This window comes from Alexandromys fortis, unplaced genomic scaffold (assembly GCF_014885135.2).
Source record: "Alexandromys fortis isolate MF-2015 unplaced genomic scaffold, M_Fortis_MF-2015_v1.1 scaffold_41, whole genome shotgun sequence".
Lineage (NCBI taxonomy): Eukaryota > Metazoa > Chordata > Mammalia > Rodentia > Cricetidae > Alexandromys > Alexandromys fortis.
In genome coordinates this window covers 5,598,702-5,625,335 of record NW_026067923.1, presented here as the reverse complement: position 1 = coordinate 5,625,335, position 26,634 = coordinate 5,598,702, and the positions used below count along the sequence as shown (strand labels likewise).

Sequence of the window (26,634 nt, the reverse complement as noted above, 5' to 3'; positions counted from 1 at the left end):
CCTAGAGCACTGAGATGAGCAGTACTCAATTCTGTGCGAGGCTCGGAAAAACGCACAGGCTCAGCAAGCACAGAGGCGGGTGTCTGCAGTCCCAGCATCTGGGGAGGGGAGGCAGGGAATCAAGGAGTTCAAGGTTATCCTTGGCTACACAGCAAAAGGCCAGCCTAGGCTACATGAGGACCTGTCTCAATAAAGAGAACAAAACTCCCCACATAGTTTCAAACTATTTCTCAAAAAATTATTAAAAAAATCATTCAAGAACATTTTTACCTCCTCCACTCACCCATTACCACTTGAGGCAGGCAAGAGGGTGGCCCTGGGGTCCGCACCTCATGAGAAAGCAGCCTCTGCTTCCTTTCTGGGCTGCACTCTAGAGCTGACCCTGTTGTCAGGAACAAGGGGTGAGCCAGCCCTGAGGGTGTGAGAGTAACAGAGCCAGGGCCCTGTCTACCACGAGGTGTGATGGGTGAGGGAAAGATGCCCTTCCCCCCTCTGCCCCTTGCTACCTGAGGCAGGCGGAAGAGCTGGTGCAGAGGTCACGAAAGTGAGAGAACCAGGCCTTCCTCATATAGCTACAGCTACAACATACAGGAAAGCCTGCCCTGTACCCGGCCTGGGTAATCCTCTAGAGCTGACCCTGTTGTGGGGAAGGGTATGCAGCTGAGCAAGCCCCGAGGTCCTGAGAGCAGGAGAGCTCACTCAGCCACCACTCCTACGCCCCCTACAGCAAACAGGAGAGAGGGCCTTGCACCTTGCCTGCATAAAACATTAGAGCTGGCCCTGGTGATTTGAGTGAGGGGGACCTGGATCTGAGGGCCAGTGAGCAGAACTGGCCCTGCTCCTTGCTGTAGGCTGCATGTGTGAACTAGCAGAGACAGTGCTGGAGAGCTCGCACAGATGAGGGAGAGCTGGCAGGCTGACCAACCCAGCTACCACCCAGGCCCAGAACCAGGGCTACACATGGCCCACCCCAATATCCACTAAATCTATGAACTGTTGGACCATGTAAAAGGAAGGAACCTAGAGATCCAAACCAGGATCTCCATGGCACAGGACAAGAGGATATTCAAAAGGAGCCCCAATGAGAGCCCACATTTGTGGTGTAGCAGAAATCAGAAGCCTCAAGGCAGACCAATACCAGAGGCAGCGAACACAGGCAAACAAAGGCGAACAAACTGAGGGGTGAGCTGTGTGTCTCAACAGGGTGAACTGTGTGTCTCAACAGCCGCACAGTTTCCACAAGATTCTTCCTCCTCCTCTTCTTGTTTGCTTCTGTTTGGTTTCTTTGTTTGGTTTTGGTTTTTCTTTTAAACTTGGTTTTGTTTTGGGAGGGGAGGTTGCAAGGGAAGAGGATGGATCCAAGGGGACTGGGAGGTGAGTGGGATCAGATGCATGGTGTGAAATCCACAAAGAATCAATTAAAGTAAAGAAAAAGAACAGTTTTACAAAGTAAGTGATCCCTATTTCTCAAAAATATCAAGATTATGAAATATGCAAGAATAATTACTTGATTAGAGCAGGGTTGTTCCTAACTGCAGTATGGGGTCACACAATGGTCCCAGGCCTGAAAAGGGTGCCAGCCTGAAAACTATAGGATGGTTATACGGCAGCACCAGATCCAGGGTACTTCTGTACTGCAGGAAAAATACTCCTCACCATTTCCATCTGGTCCCTCCATCATTTACTAATTACAAAAAGTTCACACCCACACTATCCCATAACAGGATTTACCCATGACAACTCCAGATTTTCCTTTGTGGCATTTCATATAGAAAGATGATATAGAACCAGGAGAGACTACTGTCTTGGAAAACAAAGTCTGTTCTGAGAAGAAATACAAAGTCTGGCGTGTGAATCCAGCCAGAACAGACAAGTATCCAGAATAATGTAAGCAGTCTCTAAAATACACCATTCCTGACAGAAGGATGTAACACAGAATTAGTTCTGGAAGATACAGGAAGAAGTCACTCAGACTCCAAAGACTAGAAATGAACTCATACTGACCACACTCAAGGATGTAAAAGGAAATACTTCTGTCAAGAATGACTGGATAGAAAGTCTCTCCAGAGAAGCAGAAACTATGAAAAAGATGCATGTGGAAATTCCAAAAGAGCACACCATCCAAAGTTCAAAACCAAACAAAACCCCAGATGATAAATAGTAAACTTCTTTATTGCCAGAAATGATTACCACCTAGACTAGAATGGGAAAAAAAAAAAAAAAAAAAAAAAAACAGTCTCAGGAACCTCAGAGCAATAGCTGAGATGTGGCGTGTAAGTAAAATTCCAGAAGAGAGTAAAGAAAAGATAAAGTATTGGATGAAAACACAGATAGAATAGAATCCCCAAAATGTGCTAAAAGAGATAAATATTCACACTTCAGAAGGCAAGAGGTACCCATGCCGCTATATGAATAGACACTCCCAAAGATAAGCAAGAACTTGGCTCTTGTGCTTCTGAATGAAATGAAGATCTCTGCCAAGTGCGACTAAGCTAATTATTTCAAAGTGAGATCATCTTGAGTTTGGGGTCAACCTTAAAAGAACAGAGAAGATGGTACAGATACAGAGACATAGAGAAGGCAGATGGTGTGGATACAGACATGGAGAAGGCTGTGAGAAGGACTCATAAATGGTGAATTTACGTAGCGAGGAGCTTGGACCTGCAGCCACGGGAGCTAGAGAAGGTCTAGAGTAGAATATTCTGAGAACTTCTAGAAATAGCCATCCCTGCCACCAAGTGCTGATGTCAGGTCTCCAAATCTTGGGAGAATACTTTTCTTTTGTTGAAAGCATTGTTAATAGATTAGATATTGAGCATCTTTGTATACATAGATTTTTCCACATTTTGCTTTATTCCTGTTGGTAAAGGCCACAATTACAAGTTAGTAATTAAAAGGTTGATTCAATGGAATTAAAAATAGTACTGTTAGAATTCTAACTTTTGGTAGTGGAAGGATGAATTCATTAAGTCTCCTGCAGGTATCAATGTAAGACCCAGATTTAAAAAATATGTGAAGGCTGGAATATGATCAAATTCAGGAATAATCAAGTTAGAGTTTCATTCTGAAAGGCCAAAACTCTCACATAGGAAAAAGTATAATTTTATGCCTATACTTTGTGGTGTTGGTGGCCGAGGCCAGTCTATTTCCCATAGTCTCCAGATGTAAAATTGAAGTGTTGGCAGCTGGAAGAGGCTGAAGGGATTCAGGGCTGGCAGAAGAGCTAGATATTTAAGGAAGAAATTCTAGACGCAACAGAGCTGTACAAATGACGCAGACTCTACTTGGAATACAAACTACCCAAATTCCCACTGCCGGCTGGGAGAGCGCGATGGAAAAGTACAGGGAAGATAATGAACGCTGGCTGAGGTGGTGGGTCTCCAATCCGCACAGGTCAAACGACAGAAACCTATGTGGAGGTTTACTATCTTCAACTATCAGGGGGCCTGGGGCCAGCCAACTGACTTGAAATTTAGGGCATAAATCCTCAACACCATGAGAGGCAAAAAAGAGTAGACTTCCAAATTTTCTGGCCATAAATCGTCCCAACTACTGGCTTACAACTGTACCACACAGCATAGAGGGACCACAGGGGAAAGCCACAGATCCTGAAGAAAAAGAACTGGGGGTCACCCAGGGTATTAGCATGGGGAAGATAGTTTATAGCTCAGTCCAAGAGGCATAAGAGGCTAGTAGACCAAAAGGCAAAGACTCCTCTACAAAAGATGATCCAGAGTTCATTTCTCAAATGTAAAGACATTCAGGAACAGGCAAGAGCAGGGAGGAGATACTGCTGACACACTTCCTCAGAGAACACCCTGAGGCTACATACCAACCTCTCTGCTAACTGGGGAGGAACCCACACAGACACATATAGCTTTAAAAATAAAAAAAGTCTTTGAGACTTTAGGTAACCAAGGGTTTTTTAGATAAGACCAAATGGGCAAAATCCATTGCTGGGGGAGGGGGTGTACTGAAAGATTTTATTTCAACAAAACATAAAACCTTTTCAAAAAATCACATTATAAAAAGATGGGTCAGAGGCAGGGAAATCTCTGACCTCCAGGTCAGCCTGGTCTATGGAGCAAGTTCCAGGATAGTCAGGGCTACACAGAGAAACCCTGTCTCAAAACAAAACAACACAACAACAACAACAACAAAACAGAAAAAAAAAAAGAAAATAGCAGTTTAACACAATTTGAAACAGTGACTGCGGGCACTTCATACATGGCCAGTGAACCACTGGTGGTGTGGCCACTGGGCCATTCCCTATGCTCCAGTGGATGACTCTAACCCACACATCTATCAGCACACTAAGGGGACTTAGTGCGTGTATGTGTGTGTGTAATATAATTTAGGGTTATACTTGAAAAAAAAAAAAAGAGGACATGAGGTTGGTAAGAGGATGTACGTGAGGACCCAGGGGGTGTGGGTATGACCACATTTCACTGTATATACTGTGAAACTCTTGGAGAATATACTTTTTTAAAAAGACTTGGTTAAGTGACAGTGGCCTACAGCTAGGACATCAGAGGCACACCACCACACCCAATAAAATAGGTAGGGTTAGAAAGACTGAACGTAGGAGCAGCAGCCCTCACACTGGTACGGGACACAACACTGAATAAAAAGTACGTGTACACTGACTGTATGAGCCAGCAATTCCACTAGAGGCTGTTTTCCCAAGGGGAAACAGAAATTGGATAAACTTTTGCATATAAATGTTCAGAAATATATTATTCATAATAGTGCAAAACTTGTATAACCCAAATGTCCATCAACACGTAAACTGAGAGACAGTTTTCGGTATACAGCCATCCAATGGGCTATATAAACTGAGAGATAGTTTTTGGTATACAATGGGCTAGTGTTAGCAACAAACAGGAACAAAGTGTCAACTCACAAGACAAGGATGAATCTCAAGAACAAAAGCTTGAATCCATCCATACAAAAGCAGACACCCTCAGTGCCACAAAGGATCCCATAGCTGTCCAGAGCTGGGGAGGCAATGAGGCACAAGCACACACTTCACAGACTTTACATGGTCGGAGACATTTTAGAAGGGAGGCAGACTCTACAACTAAAATGAGTACATTTTACTGTCTGTAAACTATTTCTGGACAGTGTTGATGATAACATTAAAAAGTACAGCTAAGGTGATCACAACCTAAGCCCAGTGTCAGTATCTATACCTGCCATAGTTCCGAATGATGCATCGCAGCCGTAATGCTGACCCTACAGACATGCCTAAGCAATTTCCTTCCTCTCTGCACGCTCCAGACTCCTGCTCTCTGACTGCTATGTTTGTACCATATGCTCAGTGTCACATGCTCTGCTGGTTGGTCTGGTCTGGCCTGGTGGTAGGGGCTCAAAATGTACTGGTTACAGCAATGACCAAATGGATCTCTTGCATGTTAGAGCAATCCATCAGGACTTGGCCACTCTCCATAGCTAACTCTGTTTGCGTCCACGGACCCAGTCCCATCTATATAGCAATGACTCAGATCTGTGTGTTCCATCTGCTACCACCCATCAAGGTGTACAACTCCACTTAACATCCCACAGGCAGGAAAAGTTTCATAGGTATAAAAATTAGACTCCCCACTTCTGCTGAGCTTTTCCATCTTATCCACAGTGAAGGAAAAACCTTGCCTGCCGCACTTCACACTCATAATACCATCAAATGGTCACACTTAAGTGCTAACAACACATGTAACTCTTGCTTTGAAGTCGAGACAAGACTGCTGAGTGGTCTCAGTTACATCTGAGATGACTGTATTATAACCTCATTCTGTTATGCTTGCTGGCTCTATTATAATTCAAACTTTGCCATTTTTCTTACATTTGTATAAAAAGACCTCAACGGGTCTTTTTGCCTGTTTGCCTTTGCTTACGATGTATATAGAACGATCTTTCTGCACATCAATCATATTTGTACTCAAAGTCTGCCTATAGTGAACTCCCAATGAAACATACACGGCATTTCAGGTTCCCCACTAGCCACGCCACCAACGTTCACAAAGTCCACTTACGTCTTCAGTACTTTGCCTCTTCTGCCTGAAGCTGCTTCTCTGTGACAGGGGTTCTTGGCTCTCTGTATTGGTTTGACTTACCCATCAGTCCCCACCTTAACCATCACTTCTGTACTCAGTGCTTTATTTGCTCAATGTCTAAACAAGGGCTTGTTTCCTGTCCTTTGCTCCACCAATTTCCAGCGTACAGTGAGATAAAATTTTATAGTCTGATTAAGCTTGTATCCATCTGGTTCTTCACACACAAACTAAATGAAGGGACAAGTTTGTCAATATTAACTACTACTTCTTTACCCATAGTGAAAATTCAAACTGTGAACTTAGTAACATTTTCCAGGAGTCTTTGTTTTCCAAAATATTCCAATCAATAAACTTGGTTCAAGATTTTGCTTATATTTAAATAGGATAGTAGCATACACAGTTATGTTTTTCTGATAGTTAAGTATTTTTGTTATATTACTTATTTAACATTTGTGTATGGGGTGGATGCCTGTGCCATCATGACAAGGTATGTGGAGGATGAGGACAAGCTGCAGGAGTTAGCTGTCTCCTTCCACCCTGTGGGTCCTCAGGATGGATCTCAGGCTGTCAGTCTTGGTGGCAAGTATCTTTACCCAATGGGCCATCTCATCATTCCTAAATCTTTTGTTGATGAGGCCATGGCCATATCAAGGTGGTAGAATTTCTAGAACTTAAAATATGCCAAGATTTAAAACATAAGCACAATTAGGATAGTAACTAAAATTATATTAAATCTCTATATCCTTAAATATTTATATATAATTTTTGTTTTGTTTTGTTTTGCTTGAGACAGGGTCTCTCTGTATAGCTTTGGCTATCCTGGAATTCACTCTGTAGACCAGACTGGCCTCAAACTCGCAGAGATCCTCCTGCCTCTGCCTCCCGAGTGCTGGGATCAAAGGTGTGCACCACCACTTATTTTAGAACAAAACCCAAATTTCCTTTCAGCTCAAAACAGTCAAAATTTTTAGATGTCTCAGACCAGTGGTATGAAGTTAAGGCAGAAATAAAGCTATTCATTATTGGCTTTTGGTTAAAACAAACTCGTATTCATAGACCACAGGCTAGCACCACACACTAGCCCTACTACAGGGGCCGGTCTTCAAACACCATACAACTATTATGTCTTGTAATTAAAAAAAATAGTGAGCAGCAAAAGATTTGCAAGCACAAATGTGTCAGGTACTTTTGACATAATGTACATAATGCCTATATCAATGTATACTACAAGCTAGTCCATAAATATCAGTTTCCTCCCCTTGTTAATCCTTGTGTCTCTTAAATAGGGACATACCCCCATGTGTTTGGGGGGGGGGGTTGAGTTTGAACAATCATTTGTATTCATTATTTCAGAGTGTTTCCTTTCTTTTGTGGAGGCTGGTGAGATGGTAAAGTCACCTTCAGTCAAGCTTGATGACCTGAATTCAATCTCTGGAATTCCCATTCTGGAAGGAGAGAATGGAGACTCTTCTGACCTCCACATGCACACACAATCATACACACATAAGCCCCACCCTCAACAACCAACCAACCAACCAACCAACCAACCAACCAACCAGTCAACCAACAAACCAATCAACCAACCAGTCAACCAATCAACCATCCAACTAACCAGTCAATCAATCAACTATCCAATCAACCAACCAACCAACCAGGCAACCAACCAACCAACCAGGCAACCAACCAGGCAGCCAACGAACCAGCCAGTCAATCGATGCAATAAAATTAAAGAGTTTCCTGGTGTAAGGAGAAAATAACCTATATGGAAATTTAGGTATCTTTATAGAGAGCACTGAATGTTGGAAAAAGGGGCAACACTGGAATCATACAACATGACACAACTGTCAGCCCTACAATGGGTAAAAAAAATGTCAGGGGTAGAAAAAAAAAATCCACAGCATCGCCAATCGTTCTACTAAAAAGAAATACAATCCACATTAAAATAAAAAACAAATTTTCTTTCAGATATTTTATCTTCAAAGAATTCCAAATAGAAAAGTCTTCATGTTGAGTTGAAATATCTTCTGACAAACAAAACAGGTCACAGACTATTTGACTTAGGAAGGACACAAGATTACAGATTTTTTTCTCCTACACTGGTCACTTGTTTCAGGTGGATACTGAGGAAGTTCCTGTAATGGAGTGACTCTACCTTCCTTGCAGACTAGATTTCTCTTGAAATTACTATGTCCATGCTGTTGCAGAAAGGCTCAAGATGAGCGTCTTTACCTTTAGAGTTCTAAAACACTAGGTTTATGTTTCTATGTGGGAAATGTAGCATGTCATCCTTTACTCTCAAAGTTTATATAAATGGTACTGTTTAATGTATATATTACAACTATTTAGAATAGCGTCAGTTTTGAACAGTGCAGTGGAAAACTATGGACTCTTTACTCAAGACCTTGTTTCTCAAACCTGTTCTCATCAAAGTATGTTTTCTTATATATACCAGCATTTCTTTCTTCAAACATGGAATTTTTCTTTACAGTCTTTTACCTTTCAGTAAAGTGAGGTGATTTGGGATTCTGCAATGGAAGTGTTCTATAACCCCTTTTTATAACAGTTATATGATGTGTAGTTTGCAAACTTCAGGGGGTCTAGCCAGTGTAAAGTGTAACAATATCTAACACAGTAAGTCAAATTGCATGAACTTGAGTTGCCTAAAGAATACCCTTGAGTTTCAAGATCACTGCAGGAAGACTAAATACAAACCTAATTTTTCAAGTCTTTGAAAAGTAGCTGATGCTAAACCCAAGAGGTGCTTTCAAGCATAACTGGAAACCACAGCAGCACATGCTAAGCCCAGACCAAAACCACACGTGTGTCCTTCTTGCTGCTCTATACTGTGATCTGCATCATACCTTAGATGAGAGTCTGAGCTCAGATGTAACACAGTAAAGGTCATGTTGCAAGGAGAATGTGAAATGGGGGATGTAAAATGGCGGGTACAGTGCTATATGGAGTGTAGAGGAATGGCTTCTTTCTCCATATTCTAGTTGCAAAATTGTCCTTTATTGTCCATTTAGAAACACGTACCCCATTTAAAAAAAAAAAAAACACCTCCACCACCACCAACAAGAGTATCCCACTGTAAACAGCCACTCAATATATAAACATCCAGTGTGGAAATGACAAGGGAAGAGCCGAGTCTCTTCCACCTGTCTGTGTCCCCACCACAGTGCGATCTGCATTAATATCACACCAAACACAAATAAACACTGAAAAGCCTGGAGCACCACAGTGAACTCAGAGCAGCTAACTTCTCAAGAGAAGTCGGATGAAATGTATTAGTGTAAGTTTTATCTGAAGAAGAAGTTCCCTCTTTGAGTCTATATTCTCCTTTTGCTAGGGATGACACCACTATCTAAAACTCACATTTTGAAAAATAAACTAAAATAGTTTAACTGAAATACCAATTAAGTGCTTTCTTTCTTTCTTTTTTTTTTTTTTTGGTTTTGTTTTGTTTTGTTTTTGTTTTTCGAGACAGGGTTTCTCTGTGGCTTTGGAGCCTGTCCTCGAGCTACTAGCTCTTGTAGACCAGGCTGGTCTCGAACTCACAGAGATCCGTCTGCCTCTGCCTCCCGAGTGCTGGGATTAAAGGCGTGCGCCACCATCGCCCAGCTTAAGTGCTTTCTTATATCATTAATATGAGGAATAAAATAATATATTTTATCTTAAAGGAATCACAAATTATACCATTCAGTGACTATTGATCCAATTTCAGAGAAGAACAAAGTGCAATTAAATGCATCTAAGAAAAAAAATCTACAAAAATTATTTATTTTCATTTCAAATTAAATTTTCTTAATGTCTCCTTTAAACAAGAAATCGATCATTCTATTATTTACTAGTAATGTGAGTCCAGAAGGGAAGGTCAAAGGGTTCCAGCCATCTCTGTCATGGTTTCCTTACAATACTGAGTAACTCTGAAGCCGTGTGGTACTGGAACTAAAGACTAGCAAGGTTTACAAAAAACCCTGCAACACTAGGACTTACTTACACTGTTGACTTTTTTCTCAAATGTGCAGAGTTATAGATGCAGACTATTATGTTAGACAACATCTGGGGTTCACAAACCAGTGACATATTTTTCTAAAAATGATGTATCAGAACGAATGCTCAGAGTTTTAAAAAGACAATTAAAATATACTCAATAAAACTTCAGAGAAAAATACTCATTTATGAAAAGGTTCAAAAGACATATTTCTAAGATACTAAAAATATTTTGGTGGTAGGAGCTAGAAAGATGGCTCAGCAGTGAGAGCAGATTGCTCTTGTAAAGGCCTTGAGTCCAGTTCCCAGCACCCACCTGTGACCCAGCTCCAGAGGATCTGATCCCTCTGGCGCACACACCAGGAACTGGCGCAGTTACAGGAATGTAAACTCTTGGGTGGGAGTTACTGAGAACAAAGGGGTGAGCAGGAACGAGCATGTCAGTCTCACTGGGCTCTGGGGCATCAGCTTGCTGTGAGTGTGCACTGTGTAATGATTCTGTTACTCTAGTGGGTCAGACAGAAGGGTGTGCACATGACACCTGCATTCGCCTTGGCAAACCAGCCTTCCGTCATCTGCAAATTTCAATTAAAGACTGGGAAGTGAAAATAAAATTAAATTAAAGCAACTTTTTTAAGTCTCAAGCATTTTTACCTAGCAACACAATATAACTAACACATAGAGTAGCTTCATTAGTCTTCAGTCAATTTGCAATGGACAAAGGAAGGCCCAAGGAGAATCTGCGCAACATTCTTACAGAATGACAACTGCTCAGTGTGAAATGAAATGAAATGTTACTGACCTAGAAACAAACAAAATCATTTATTGTTTTTCAAATTCCAGAAATAAAGGTAACAGAAGGACATACAATCTCTAATAAGCTGGTCTTAAAATTTCTAGCTACAGTCTAATCAGCTCATATAAGAAACAAAAATTCTGTATGATTTTCTACCTGAGAAAATTACCCAGAAAAGAAATATGCTTTAATACTCTTAACTACAAAGAACCTTCCACAGTGGCATGATGGGAATATGTGTGACAGCCTGGAGTCCACTCCCAGAGCGGCTGCTGGCTGCAGCTGCGGACTGTGACCACCGGCAGCACACTTTCCATCAGCACCAGCCCATCCCAGCGAAGAAGCACAGTGATAGTCAGACATCTGCTTAGAGTCGTCAATATGTAAAAACCATGCTACATAGATCTGGAAATGTTTAACCTGCCCATAAATAAGAGCATATTACCTCAGCACAAGCTTTTAAGAGCGGCCTAAACATCCAGCCCAGCCACGGGGGTAGCAGACTGCATGTTGGTTAAAGTGAAGATAGGATAAAATTATAGCCATTATCATTGCCAAGAACTAATGCAGAAAGAACTTAAAAAAACTTCAGTTCTTCTGGCAGCAAAATTATATCTGTTGTTATTGAACGAAGGAAAACTCACCCCAGAGCTGAATGAAACTTGTGCTGTGTGTACAGAAGTGGAGCGTCACTCGCAGACATCTCTCAAGGAGTACATTTATAAATGAGTTTCTTTGCAGCACAGTTTATTTTAAATTATCTTATGTAGATTATTGGTAGAACTAATATCATTCTATTACTTTAACTATATGAATCAAAGTCTTTTGTTTAAACAGCGATTTATTGTAATTCTTAAGGTAAACAACAAATTCTAAAATTATAACTCGAAATTCAGCATTTAAATTTCAGATGACAGAGTCAATCATTGGTAACATCTTCTTCAACCTCATATTAATAATCTGATTTAAAAACACTAGCAACTACCTGGCGATAGAGTTTAAGGACTCAGAAGGGATCTGTGAAGTAAGAAAACCAAACCAAACATGCGAAATCCTCCCCACACATGATCTTCTTTCTCACTGTGTAATGACCCCGCGAGACTTTCACAGCACATGATCCTTCTGCACAATACAGATCTTCTAGAACATTTCCACAAGAAAGTACAGGTTTTGGTCTTGAGGGGAAGATTAGATGGAGGTGGAAAACAGTGAAAGGTAGGGAGTCGTGGATTCTCACACGGAGGCGAGCTGCAGCCCCATCCAGCAGGCCAGCAGCTGGATTTCAGTGCACAGCTTCAAGGCAACTCCCAGCCAGCACACGAGCTTCCCTTCCACAGTAGCAATTCTTTTAAAAGCTCTCATAAAGGAGTGTTGGTTTTATGGGGTATTTTTCCCACAAAAGGGAACAAAGAATAGAGGAGAAGCTTCATTCCCAAATCAGCACATGATCCAGTACAGCTGATAGTCATTATTATACCTCAAACAACTAGAAAGCATTCCACGACCGTCAGTCCCACGTTTAATGAATCCTAAGGTAATATGCTTCAAGGAAGCTGAACCTTAAAAATGTACCTGCATTATCACTCACTGTAGGATGGCAAATTTAAAACTGCCTTTAATTCAAATCATCAGCAGAAAACTCAACCATACTTGTAAAAAGAGGGGAAATGATGTAAAACACCAACACCCCATGTCTCAAGGCAGAACTTGTTTGTGGGAAACAAAGTAAGAAGACAGACACACAAACAATGCCGTCTAGCTGTCTGAGGTATAACACAGCTGCGTGTGGTGAGCTCAGCCAGCACACAGCTCATCTGTGTGCATGGATTTGGAAGGAAGCTTCTCCTCTTATTTATTCTGTGTCCCTTTTTGGGGAAAATACCCTACAAAACCAACACTCCTTTATATTTATGAGAGCTTTTAAAAGAACTGATAACCGTGGGAAGGGAAGCTCATGTGTGGTGGCTGGTAGGTGCCTTGAAAGTTATGTGCTGAAAACTAACTGCCAATCAACTGGATGGAACTGCAGCTTTTCAATTGGAAGACAGGAGAGACGAGGAAGGCCGGGATGGAGGGATGGAGGGAGAGGAGAAGAGGAGAGGGAGAGAAGGAGGAAAGGAAGTGAGGGGGTGGGAGACAGTGAGTGAGAGTGTAAATGTGAGTATGAATATGGAAGAGAGTCAGGCAGCAAGAGAATTACTGGACAGAAGTGAGAGGAAGCAAGGCATGTGCTGTGGCTCTCTTCTGTTTTCTGTGTTCCTAAATAATTTACAATGCAAGTGGCATGGAACCACATTAGCAGGCAAAAATGAGCCTTCTGATGGACAGAGATGAAGGATTGGGGCTAATGGGTTGCTTTACTTTTTCTTGTTTTTTTTCTTTTCAATCATACCTGAAAGCCTTGAATCCTTGCTAAATATTCCAGTTGTTTTGAAGGCTGTACTGGAGAACAAGGGGGAGTAGGAGAACTTCCTTTTAAACCTATGGCTTCAGCTGTAGGAGATGTTCCACTCATAAGGAGTTCCCTGGCAACTGTGGCTGAACTAGCCGATGAGGGAGACATGCTGAAGAAAGAACTTGAAGGTTGGTTCATATCTTTGGGTGACAGGTAGCCTAGAGTCGTGCCAGAGGTCACTCTGTGGCGGCTGGCTTCCATCTCTTGATAAACATCAGGAGAAAGATGAAGAATTCCTTTTGGAGCTATGAATAAAATAAAGGCACGGTGTTAATATACTTAAACTAATAAAAACAGAAACACTTTATAGCATTATTAAGTCAATGGCTTCCTTTGCTACAGTGAAAAAGAAACAAGAAACTCCCCATTAATGGGAGGACTGGGAATGAGCACCGTCTTCACCCTAAAGCTCAAGGTCTTGTACCTTATTTAAAAGAGAAAACACCCCCAAACACTGAGGCAAAGAAGACAAAATGAAGACAGCTTCAGTTCAAATATCATTTTCAGAGACAAACCTCAACATGGTCCCAGTGACACCATGGAACATGGATTCCAAAATGACCTCCAGCAGCAGGATGGACCACGACACCAACATGACCTCAGGAGGCAGCACAGCAGACTCCCTAGAGCTGCTGAAAGGTCCCGCAGGTATCGCTGCTGCCATCTTGAATCACAAATTCTTTTTACTTTTATTTTAAATTATACTTATGTATTTGTAAGGAGACTAGAGAGGGTGTTGGATCCCTAGAACTGCAGTTACAGGCAGTTGTGAGCCACCTGATGTGGGTACTGGGAATCTAACTCAGGTCTTCCATAAGAGTATTAAATACTTTAAACCACCGAGTCATCTCTCCAGACATGAAAGCTTTTCAACTGTTAGTTCTGGATTAGGTTAGGAAAAGTGGCTATTACAACCTTTACCGTTCTCTCTTCTCAATGGCCCTGGGGGGCTGAGTATGCCACATCCACTAGCATTCTCAGACAGGCTAAACAGAAATCAAGCATTTGAATGGACCTCAGAAGAGCTGAAGTAATGGCACATGATCATCTTTTTCCCTTCTTAGGAAGAATCTTGGATCTGGTAGGAGGGTTGCCTCAGTTCTAAGAACAACGCCACAGGCTAGGAATATAGCACAAAGATATTTAATTTTGCCCTACCACTTTTGGTATAAGTAGTCTCACACGGCTGTTTTCATACTGCCTGGGGTTCAGGAGCCTCTTTGCTAGTTCCAGATTTTTCATCAACAGAATATGCCCATGTATGTACTCTTGCAAGTTGGTATGTTTGTGGAGATAAAAAGGGTCCAGGGCTTCACAGTCTAGATGATTCTCTTGCTTTGATCATGCACTGGTCTACCATCACTGACACTACAGTGTCTGAACATTTTCAGATGACAGGAAGTCCTTCTGACTCTACCATATTCTTTATAAAGAGCCTATACTCCAGACGCACATTCCGATTGTCCAGGCTGAGGACTATACACACATGTCCACGCATTTTCTTCCACTCCCTCATTGCTCCTAACTTCAATTCTAAGGGGTGTGGTTCTGGGCACTGTGCCAATGATTCTGTCTGGCTGGAAGTCATTGACAGCTGGTTAGGGCAAGAAAATAAAAATAGATCTCAGGTACAGGAGTGAGGAGAGAACTAGAGCAGACGCACAGCAGGGACATGGTAGCGGTCTGGAGAGTCTGTGCTGCAAGAGCCCTCCGACAGTGTCTCACCACCAGATCCAGAGAGTGGAAGCTGCAAGGGCGAAGGCAGGGTTCCTGGATCCCGATTCTGACAGCACAACAAAGCTTTGTGCTTTCACATAACTAAACCAGCTTAAAATATCTACTCAGTTTTATAGGGCTCTTTATACCTTTGGGTTCATTTTCAAGTTCTGTATTAATAAGTGTTAGTATTTTTCAATTTAAAAAAAAATTGATTCAAAAATGTGAAGAAAAAAGGAACTGGAGAAAATACAGCAAAATCTCCACAGCCAGCAGAAGACACAGCCAGCATAAGACAAAACAAAGATGATTTTAGTCCTTTTCATCTACATACATTTTACTTGTTGTAACTTCAAGAGAAATAAAATCCAAGACCATTACAATAATTCTGTTTTCTACTAAAGAACACTTCTGTCCTAGTATTAAAAGCATGGCATTTTGGTTATACGAACTGTTGTTCTTAAGCAGCTCCAGGATTAGGGTAGGAAACAGCTTAGTGGTAGAGCTCTTCCCAGTACTACATAAAAAAAAGAATCACACTGCTGCACCTTGAATTTGTTTCTAATTTTGGCAACTATAAACATAATGATGAGCATTCTTGCAGTTAAATTCTTGTTCACATGAACATTTGTTTCCTTTAAGTGGAAGTAGAATTCTAACTCAAAGGCTATGCACTTCAGATTCTTTTTATTTATTTATTTATTTAGTAAAGATTTCTGTCTCTTCCCCACCACTGTCTCCCCTTTCCCTCCCCCTCCCCCAATCAAGTCCCCCTCCCTCGTCAGCACAAAGAGCAATCAGGGTTCCCTGCCCTGTGGGAAGTCCAAGGACCACCCACCTCCATCCAGGTCTAGTAAGGTGAGCATCCACGAAACTGCCTAGGCTCCCATGAAACCAATAGGTACAGTAGGATCAAAAACCCATTGCCATTGTTCTTGAGGTCTCAGTAGTCCTCATTGTCCACTATGTTCAGCGAGACCGGTTTTAACCCGGGGTTTTTCAGACCCAGGCCAGCTGGCCTTGGTGAGTTCCCGATAGAACATCCCCATTGTCTCAGTGTATGGGTGCACCCCTCGCAGTCCTGAGATCCTTGCTTGTGCTCTCTCTCCTTCTGCTTCTGATTTGGACCTTGAGATTCTTTTTTATTTTACATTACTGAAGTGCCCTCTGAATAAAAAATTGTACTCATTTCACATTCCCACAGAAATATCTGAAAGTGCCTTATTTCCTACTCTGGACTCGATATTATACTTGAAGAACGTTGCCTTTATTAACAGTGACGGAGGACAGGTCAGTGGTTGCCTGGGAGTGGAGCTGGCAAGAGCGGCAGACTACAGAAGGCATGAGGAAATGTTGGCAGGTAAAAATGGTCACCTCACAACTTATAAACGTGTCAAAGGGATCAAAGTGTGCCTGCACATGCAGTTTATCACACTTCAATTGACATTATGAAAATATTTTCAGTTTCGTTCTGAGATTCCTGGAGGCAGGATCGCCTTTTCCAACTGAGGTAAAGATTAGGAAGGAATTCTTGGCAGCAGTAGATTTTTCTCATTCAAAATAAAGCAGCTAAGAGCAGGACTGAACCAGATGGTTTCAGCTCAGAATTCTACAAGATTTTCAAAGAAGAACTAATACCAATACTCCTCAATAGAAACAGAAGGAACATTGCCAAACTCTTTTTATGAGGCTACAGATTACTGATACCCAAACCACATAAAGACATTACTAAGAAAAAGAACAACAGACCTATCTTACTCATGAACTGGTGTAGGAGGGTCTTCTGTATATGTGTTACTTTCATTGGTTAAATAAAGAGACTGCCTTGGCCTTTTATTAGGGCAGAAAATTAGGTGGGCAGAGTAGACAGAACAGAATGCTGGGAGCTATAAGGCAGTGTGGCAGACGCTATGGCTCTCCTCTTCGAGATGGACCTGATTAGACTTATGCCGGTAAGCCACAGTCAAGTAGCAATACAGATTATTAGAAATGGGTTAGATCAATATGTGAGAGTTAGCTGGAGATAATGGGCCAGGCAGTGTTTAATTAATACAATTTCCATGTGGTTATTTGGGGTATAAACTAGCCGCTCCTATTACAACAATGAACATTGATGCAAAAATACTAAATAAAATACTGGCAAATTGAATCCAAGAACACATCAGAACCATCATCCACCATGATCAAGTCAGCTTCATCCCAGAGATGCAGGGATGATTCAACATACGAAAATCTGTCAACGTAATCCACCATACAAACAAGCTAAAAAATAAAAACCACATGATCATCTCATTAGATGCCGAAAAACCTTTTGACAAAATACAACATCCCTTCATGATAAAGGTCTTGGAGAGAGCTGGGATACAGGAACATACCTAAACATAATAAAGGAAATAAGACAGCAAGCCAACACCCAACATCAAACTAAATGGAGAGAAACTCACAGTGATCCCACTGAAATCAAGAACAGGACAAGGTTTTTCACTCTCTCCATATCTATTCAATATAGTTCTTGAGGTCCTAGCTAGAGCAAAAAGACACCAAAAAGCGATAAAGAGGATACAAATTGGAAAAGAAGTCAAACTCTCACTATCTGCTGATAATATGATAGTTTACATAAGTGATCCCAAAAATTCTACCAAGGAACTTCTACAACTCATAAACACTTTCAGTAATGTAGCAGGATACAAGATAAACTAAAAAAAAATCAGTAGCCCTCCTGTACTCAGATGATAAAAGGGCTGATAAAGAAATCAGAGAAACATCACCCTTCACAATAGCCAGAAATAGCATAAAGTATCTCGGAGTAACTCTAACCAAACAAGTGGAAGACTTGTATGACAAGAACTTTAAATCTTTGAAGAAAAAAATTGAAGAAGACACCAGAAAGTGGAAAGATCTCCCATGCTCTTGGGTAGGTAGAAATAACATAGTAAAAATGGCAATATTACCAAAAGCCATTTACAGATTCAATGCAATGCCCATTAAAGTCCTGCTGCGGGAGCTCCTTCCACTCTTTCAGTCAATAGCCTTTAAGATATCAGCCCACTTGGGTGCAGCCTCTTTCCCTTTAAAAAGCAGTGGTAGCCTTGCTCTCTCTCTCTTGCTTAGGACTCACTTCCGGTTACTAGACTCCTTTCCTGGTGGCACAGAGGGCTGTTGTCTAGGATGGTGATTTGTAAGTTTTCCCTTTAAATAAATAACCCTCTTATTAATCATAATTCTAAACTAGTGTGGGATTGTTTTATGACTTACGCCTTCAAAATCCCAGCAAAATTCTTCACAGACTTAGAAAGAACAGTACTCAACTTCATACAGAAAAGCAAAATATCCAGGATAGCCAAAACAATCCTGTACAATAAAAGAACTTCTGGAGGCATCACAATCCCTGACCTCAAACTCTACTACAGATCTACAGTACTGAAAACAGCCTGGTATTGGCATAAAAACAGACAAGAGGACCAAGGGAACCAAATTGAAGACCCGGATATTAATCCACACACCTTTGAACACCTGATTTTTGACAAAGAAGCAAAAAATATCAAATGGAAAAAAGAAAGCATATTGAACAAATGGTGCTGGCATAACAGGATATCAACATGTAGAAAAAATGAAAAAAGATCCATATCTATCACCATGCACAAAACTCAAGTCCAAATGAATCAAAGACCTCAACATAAAGCCAACCACTCTGAACCTCATAGAAGAGATAGTGGGAAGTACACTTGAATGCATTGGCACACGGAACCACTTCCTAAATATAACCCCAGCAGTGCAGACACTAAGAGAAACACTTAATAAATGGGACCTCCAGAAACTTCTGTAAAGCAAAGGACACGGTCAACAAGACAAAATGACAGCCGACAGAATGGGAAAAGATCTTCACTAACCCCACATCAGACAGAGGTCTGATCTCCAAAATATACAAAGAACTCAAGAAAATGGTCATCAAAAGAACAAATAATCCAACAAAAAATGGAGTACAGACCTAAACAGAGAACTCTCAACAGAGAAATATAAAATGCCTGAAAGACACTTAAGGAAATGTTCAACATCCTTAGTCATCAGAGAAATGCAAATCAAAACAACTCTGAGATTCCATCTAAAACCCGTAAGACTGGCCAAGATCAAAAACACTGATGACAACTTATGCTGGAGATGTTGTACGGTAAAGGGAACACTCCTGCATTGCTGGTGGAAATGTAAGCTAGTACAGCCCTTTTGGCTGTCAGTGTGGCAATTTCTCAGAAAATTAAGAAACAACCTTCCTCAAGACCCAGCAATACCACTTTTGGGTATATTTCCAAAAGATGCTTAACCGTGCCACAAGGACACGTGCTTAGCTATGTTCATAGCAGCATTGTTTGTCATAGTCAGAACCTGGAAACAACCTAACTGTTTCTCAGCTGAAGAATGGATGAGGAAATGTGGAACATTTACACAATGGAGTACTATACAGCAGAAAAAAATGACATCTTGAATTTTTTTAGGCAAATGGATGGAGCTAGAAAACAACATTTTGAGTGAGGTACCCCCGCCCAGAAAAACAATTACCATATGCACTCACTTATAAGTGGTTTTTAAACATAAAGCAAAGAAAACCAGCCTACAAATCACAATCCCAGAGAACCTAGATAACAAAGAGGTCTCTAACAGAGATATAATGGATCTAATCTACAAGGGAAGTAGAAAAAGATAAGATCTCCTGAGTAAATTGGGAGTCTGGGCACCTTAGGAGAGGGTTGAAGGGGGGGAGAGAGGCAGGAAGGAGGGTAGAGAAAAATGGAGAGCTCAATAAAAAAAAAATCAATAAAAAATATTTTCGAACTTGATTAAATGAAATGCTACAATTTCTCCATCTTTTTTACTATCTGCACACACATACACTATATATGTATAATTCTTTTTAAATAATTTAAATTCTATTACTCTAAATTATATACTTAGTTCAGTAAGTCAAGAAACAAGAAAGGTGGGGAATGGGGGAGTGGATGTTGGAGAAATTGAAGAGAAATGAATACAATCACCACACATATAACTTGTCATAGAACTAATAATAATAAATAAATTCAAGATAAAAAGAGAAAGCAGTTAAAAATGTTAACATCATTACTTCAGATTGAAGGTTTCTTAGTTTTGCTTTTAGATAGGATTCCTCTACATATCCCTGGCTGGCCCCAAGGGTCAGCCAACCTGCCTCTGCCCATTGAACACTGGGATTATAGGATTATATTATTGCCCCTGGCTCTCATCCTGTAATGACAAGGCTGTTCTCCAAGAGGAATACAAAGGAGCAATAAAGATGTTGTCAATCCTTACAGCAGCATCTCAGTGTAAGCACTCCAAAGGAGTTGTGGTTTCATACTACACACCAAAGTCTCAGCTGAGTTGATTCCTTCCTAGAGTCTAAAAAGGGCTGCCACAGACACAGATTTGTGTAATTGGTAGTCTGTGTCTGGGTGATTTTAGATTTGAACACTGGGAACTATATAGATCAAACAAAATCCAGTTTCTTCATGCTGTGAAATCAAGTTGCTTTTCAATAATATGACTCAAAACATAATCAAATAACAATTTAAGATATCGACATTTAAGGATCTTTAAATTGTTGTTCTATTGGGATAAACTAAACACTTCTGCCAAAACAGAATCCAGTCCTTCTAAACAGTCATTGCCATTGTGCAGTGTTCAACTGCTCATTGCTGTCATGGATAAGGGTTTCTTCAAGGAACTACCCTAGGTCTGTGTCTTCTCTGAACTCGCCTTTGCTTGTGGACTTAACTAAACATTACATTCACCTGTTGGGGCTTCTTACATTCCATTACACTCACCCTTTATTTTAAAAGGTCCTGAATCCATTCTCCCACCACTTATCTTTTGTTCCTGATCTTGCCTTTGATGCTCACAATGTGGGACTTTCTGAATGTAACAACTGTGCACAGCGACACTGTTGACATACTGCTAGCACTGTTTTAGTATTTCACTAGCATGACTCAACTCCCACAACCACCATGAGCTAGGGCTTATCATTCTCCTATATTAAAGATGAGAAAGCTGCTGTTAGGTGAATTCATTCAAGGATACCTGAATGTGGTGGTCTGAATGCCCCCTGTCTCCATGCTCACGTTTGTCCCAGTTGGTAGAATAATTTGGGAAAGTTAGGAGGTGTGGTCTTCTTGGAAGAGATGTATCAGTGGAGGTTTGAAGTCAATAGTTTATGACATTCTCAGTCAGATTCTCTTTCTCTGCCTCTTCCTCTCCCTCTCTCTCTGCTCTTTATTTGTGAATCAGATGTAGTCTCTCAGCTACTGCTCTTGTCCCATGCCTGCCTGCCTGCATGCTCCCTGTCAAGTTGGTCCTGGGTGCACTCTCTGAAACTGTAGGTACCAATAAACTCTTACTTTTATAAATCACCATGGTTATGGCATCTCTTCATGGCAATAGAAAAGTAACTATAACCTTGAGTAATAATGAGCAATGTTAGAATTTATAGTAAGAATCTACCTAGATTTTTTCTAAAAAAAAAAAACACCAGTTAAAAGAATAACTACAAAAAAATAGCAAATTGAGTGAAAAAGTAAAACAAGCCAACAACGAGAGGTTTCTTTACTTATAATCTAACAAAAAATTTACAACAGCCATGATAAAACTCTTCAAGGGGCAAATATAGATATGTAACACAAGTGAAAAACAGGGAACCTCAGCAAATAGAAAGGTCTGAACAAAGGAGGGGAAAAGATAGGCAGGCTGATGGCACAGGCCTGTAATCCCAAAACTTGGGAGGCAGAGGTGGAAGGAACATATCAAGCTCAAGCTCAGAGCCAGCCTGACAGAAAGAGGGAGAGGTGGAGGAGGAAAAAGAAGAAAGGAGGAAGAGAGGCAGGCAGAGAGAAGCAGAGAGAAGCAGAGAGAGAGAGAGAGAGAGAGAGACAGAGACAGAGACAGAGACAGAGACAGATACAGACTATAAGAACCAAACGGAAATTTTAAAACTTACAATAAAATTAAAACACAATGGATAAGTTCAATAGCTGAGTGGAGGAAGAATGCATCTCATGCCAGCTCACAGGGACATGGATCATCACGTCATCCGCAGTGTATATGATACTCACCTTTTGATTATTCCTTAACCACCACTACTAGACTATTGCACTATCACTTATGAGGTGGGTGGTCCTTGGACTTCCCACAGGGCAGGGAAACCTGATTGCTCTTTGGGCTAGCAAGGGAGGGGGATTTAACTGGGGGAGGGTGAGGGAAATGTGAGGCGGTGGCGGGGAAGAGTCAGAAATCTTTAATAAATAAATAAAAATTAAAAAAAGAAGCCTTCATTTCCTTGCTAATGGGTCCAAAATGATATAAAGAGGGAAATGGGAAACAAAGGAAAGGCTTTAACTGGGGAAGAGGTCGGACAATACAGGGAGCAGGGAGAGGGAGGGGGAAAATAACATGAAGGATGCTTGAAAAGCTGCAAGGAAAATTATTTTTATTTACTTAAAATTACATGTAATATATAGATGTGTATGTATATACACACACAGTGAAGTTATTTCACTTGGGCAGACAATGCTCACCACTAAGAGAGCCACTGACTAACAGAAACTCCAGTACCAGGCATCAGAAACTCCCTTTCAAGTTGTTGGTTAGGGGAGTCCAAGATTTTCCCAAAATATTATAGGCTGTTGTGCTTGGCTGCCTCTCAGAGGTGAAGACATCATACACTTTGGACAGAGGACTTGAAGGATCCAAATTAAATCTGATCTGAGAACCTCCTCCCTGAGGACTAACACTCACAGCACAGGAAGGTGCCATGCAAGGTTCCAAGGGAGGGAAGCAACCAACAGTCCTACCCAGCTGGGACCCTACGAACCACAGTGACCAGCATGACAAGGTATCCTGTAGCCAGAGGCTTTTCTCTGACCCACCGGTCCCATAGATACTTATAAAATAATCACTCAAAGGTATAATATTAATTATAATTGTTTGGCTGATGGCTCAGGTTTTTGCTGGCTAGCACTTACACTTAAATTAACCTATTTCTATTTGCAGGAGAATTGTCTGTATTCTGTCAATCACATTTTAAATAAACGCTGATTGGCCAGGCAGGAAATATAGGCAGGAAAACCAGACAGGAAGTAGAAATGATGTAATGAGAACAGGAGAATTCTGGGAAGGAGGAAGTTGATTCCTCCCACTCCTGCCCAGACCACCGAAGCAGCAGGATGTGAGCTGCCCCACTGAAAAAGGTACTGAGCCACATGGCTAACATATATCAGAAAAATGGGTTAATTAAGATGTGAGAGCTAGTGAGAGGCTTGAGCTAATGGGCCAATCAGCTTATAATTTATGGAGACCTATGTGTGATTTTCTTTGGGGCTAAACAGTTGTGGGGTAAAGGGCAGGGCAGAAACCCCAACAAACAAGCAGGCCCTCATTCGTGTTACATCTATTAATCTGTGTATCACCATGTGGCCTGTGGCTTACCAGTAATGCTGTGGCATCTTACTCCTCCAGCGGCTGCTGGCATCTCTCTGGACTCTGCCTTCTTTCCCCCTGTATTCAGTTTGGCTTTCCCACCCACCTAGTTATATTCTGCCCTGCCATACTCCAAAGCCGCTTTATTTATCAACCAATAAAAGCAACACATTGCAGCATACAAAAGGACTCCCACGTCAGTATCCCTAAGGGTGCACTACTGGTACATACTCTTGGTATAGCCAACAGCTTTCTAATTGACTTAAGGTTCACTCAATAGGAAGGAAAACATGCCTGGTACTGGAAACCTGAACAACTACCTAGGGCTATTGAGGTCATGGATCTTAGAGATAGAGAACCTACTATCACCACTTTATTAGACCCTATTTCCTAAATGCATCTTAAAACTTACCCTGAACCCACAGATAATTATTGTCTCACTTCTCTTTGTAACCGTAACTGTTCAAAACACAGATACCAACTAAACACAGGATGCACATGCCTAATGAATATGTCTACAGCACAACTCCTGCACCTAAGGCTCAGGACACTGCACAGTAAGAAGCCTGAGGACTTTAAGAGTCAGGGGACTAGGAAATCTACTATGAGATTGTGTCTTCTAGAATAGCAGAAAAGCTTTACTCATGATGCTCAACAATGTGGAAATCTAAACAAGACCTGGACAAAAATAACTCCAATAGACAAGCGTATGTGCAAGGGTGGACCTCACGGGGCCCCACTCCTAGACAGAAAACTACAAGCAACGAGGGAAAGCTGAGAGCAGGAGAGTCAGTCTCCCTGGGAATGAGGTTTCTTGGTTGGTTATCAAGCACTAAGTGGTCATCCTTGAAAACATACATACAAGCAGGCTGGTTAGATGTAGTCTGTTGTATATACATTTATGCATGCACATAATATAAAACAATTGAAGAGAAAGAGGCTATGATTGGAGGGGACATGGGAGGGATTAGAGGAAGGAAAGAGAAGGGGAAATGATGTGAGCAAAAAGAAGCATTTGGACATAAAACCAAAGTACAGACTAGCTCTGGTACTGTGGCAAAACTGCAGGTCATATGAGAAAAAACAGCATATTAACAATTTAGTGTTACCGCCCTGTAGCACTTGGGAGAGCAAGCCCTGAACCTCACCCACACAATGCAGCAGAGTCGACCTTGTGGATGTGGGTGCATGTGAACTGGCCCTGAGGCTGAGAGAGCAGGAGAACTGCCTGCTATGTGGTGGCATGAGTGAGGGAAAGATGTCCCCCCACCCCTTGCCACCTGGCCCTGCACCTCATCAACTGCAAAGATCAGGAGAGCAGGCCATGCATCTCACCTGGGCAAACAGTAGAGCTGGCCCTGGTGGTGTGGGTGATGGTGAGCCAGCCCTGAGGGCATAAAAGCAGGAGAATTGCCCAGCTTCTTGTTGCTTGCTGCATTGGGTGAGCTAGCTGGGCAATGCTGGCTAGCTCTCCCTGGTGTTATCGATGCAGGAGAGCTGGCAGGCTGACCAACCCAGCTACCACCTAAGCTGAGCACCAGGGCTATGAGTTGGCCCACCCTAACATCCACTGAATCTACGAACTGCTGGACCAAGTGAAGGGGCCAAACCTGTAGAGTCAAAGCTGCAGAATCTCCATGACACAAAGCAACAACCGGATATCCTGGTTTTTCACTTTTAAATTTTATTTTATTGGGTGGGTGGGGGGAGGTTGCAAGGGCAAAGAGTGGATATAAAGAAACAGGAAGATGAATGGGATTGGGATGGACGATGAGAAGTCAAAGAATTAATTTAAAAAGTCTTTAAAAAGTTTAGCACCACAATTTTTTAATGGAATGTACCTTGTAAGAATAAGGGGCGGCTAATATATATCACAAAACTCAGTGCAACCACTGAAAAGGTTACATAAATGACATCAACAAGACACTTTAGATAATCTCAAATTTCTAAGTGGAGTTCTAAAAAGTAGTCAAGAAACCCACAGGAAAATAAAAAAAAAAATAGAAAACCAAACAAAATGTCAGACTTAAGGCTTAATGTATACTAGTTACAAATATGAGTTATCTACATATGCTACTTAAAAGAAGATTGGCATTTTAAGTTAGAGAAAGGGTACACTAACTATATGCTATTCACAAGACACTCATATCAAATAAAACAATATAGTTAAACTAAAAATAAAAGCGTAAGGAAAAGGGATGAACCATAAAAGTATTAATTAAAACAAAGTGGGAGAATCTTCTTACAAATGATGAGCTGAGAAGATGCATGTGCCCATAACAAGTACAAACTTAACAGTCTGGAAAGTATCCTAAGGAAATCTGGCAAACAAAACAATTTCCTTCTGAAATAAATAATATGGATAGCCTTTGCTCTCAGTTCCTGGGAAGCAACATCCAATGCCCCCTCAAACTTCCTAAGGGGAAAGACTGTCTTTATTATTCCTGGTGGGTGTGATGGAGCACACAGGGCTTATGCTAGCTAGATAACCAATGGTGGGCCTGCAGATAGTGGGGGGCAAGGACATCATGTCAGAAAGACCAGGAGTGTGATTAGAAAGCTGGGGTTTTGAACTACAAGACTTGAGGCTAATAGCAACTTCACAGCCAATGAGATTCAATCAACCATGCCAACACAATGAAGCCCCAGTAAACTGTGGGCATCCCTGGAAGCTGAGGTGGGACTCACTCTCTGATTGACATTCCCTGTATATTCTGTTGCAGACATGTGTCAAGCCTAGGATGAGAAAACCAGAAGAGTCGCACTAACTTTAACACTAACAGGAGAGTCACACCAACTTTAACACTAACAGAAGAGTCACACTAACTTTAACACTAACAGAAGAGTCACACTAACTTTAACACTAACAGAAGAGTCACACTAACTTTAGTCAGTGTCTCGCTTCTTCTGTTCTTCAAACCACAAAGTGCTCCCCTTTCTCTGATGCAGTTCTCTTGCTGCTCAGCACCCCAGAAAGGAATACAGCACAGTCTCCTCTGGAAGGCACAGACTACCAGAATTCCTCATTTATCCTGGACCATGCTTTAGGAGCCAAATTCCTGGTTTATGAAGCCAAAATGCTGGAAGATTCCTTCCACACAGCTGTAACCCATAAAGTAGTAGTCTACACAGGCAGAGCAGGCTGA

The 26,634-nt window shown here is 41.4% G+C and overlaps 1 protein-coding gene across 4 annotated transcripts in view; it reads right to left on the bottom strand.

The window, feature by feature from the left end:
• Stau2 (staufen double-stranded RNA binding protein 2) overlaps positions 1 to 26,634 on the bottom strand; it is a 262,426-nt gene that overhangs the window by 106,392 nt on the left and 129,400 nt on the right. For all 4 annotated transcript variants that reach the window (XM_050142109.1, XM_050142107.1, XM_050142108.1 and 1 more), the window contains one exon: positions 13,235 to 13,542. In XM_050142109.1, the coding sequence (XP_049998066.1) occupies positions 13,235 to 13,542 (308 nt within the window). The remainder of the gene's footprint in view (positions 1 to 13,234; positions 13,543 to 26,634) is intronic.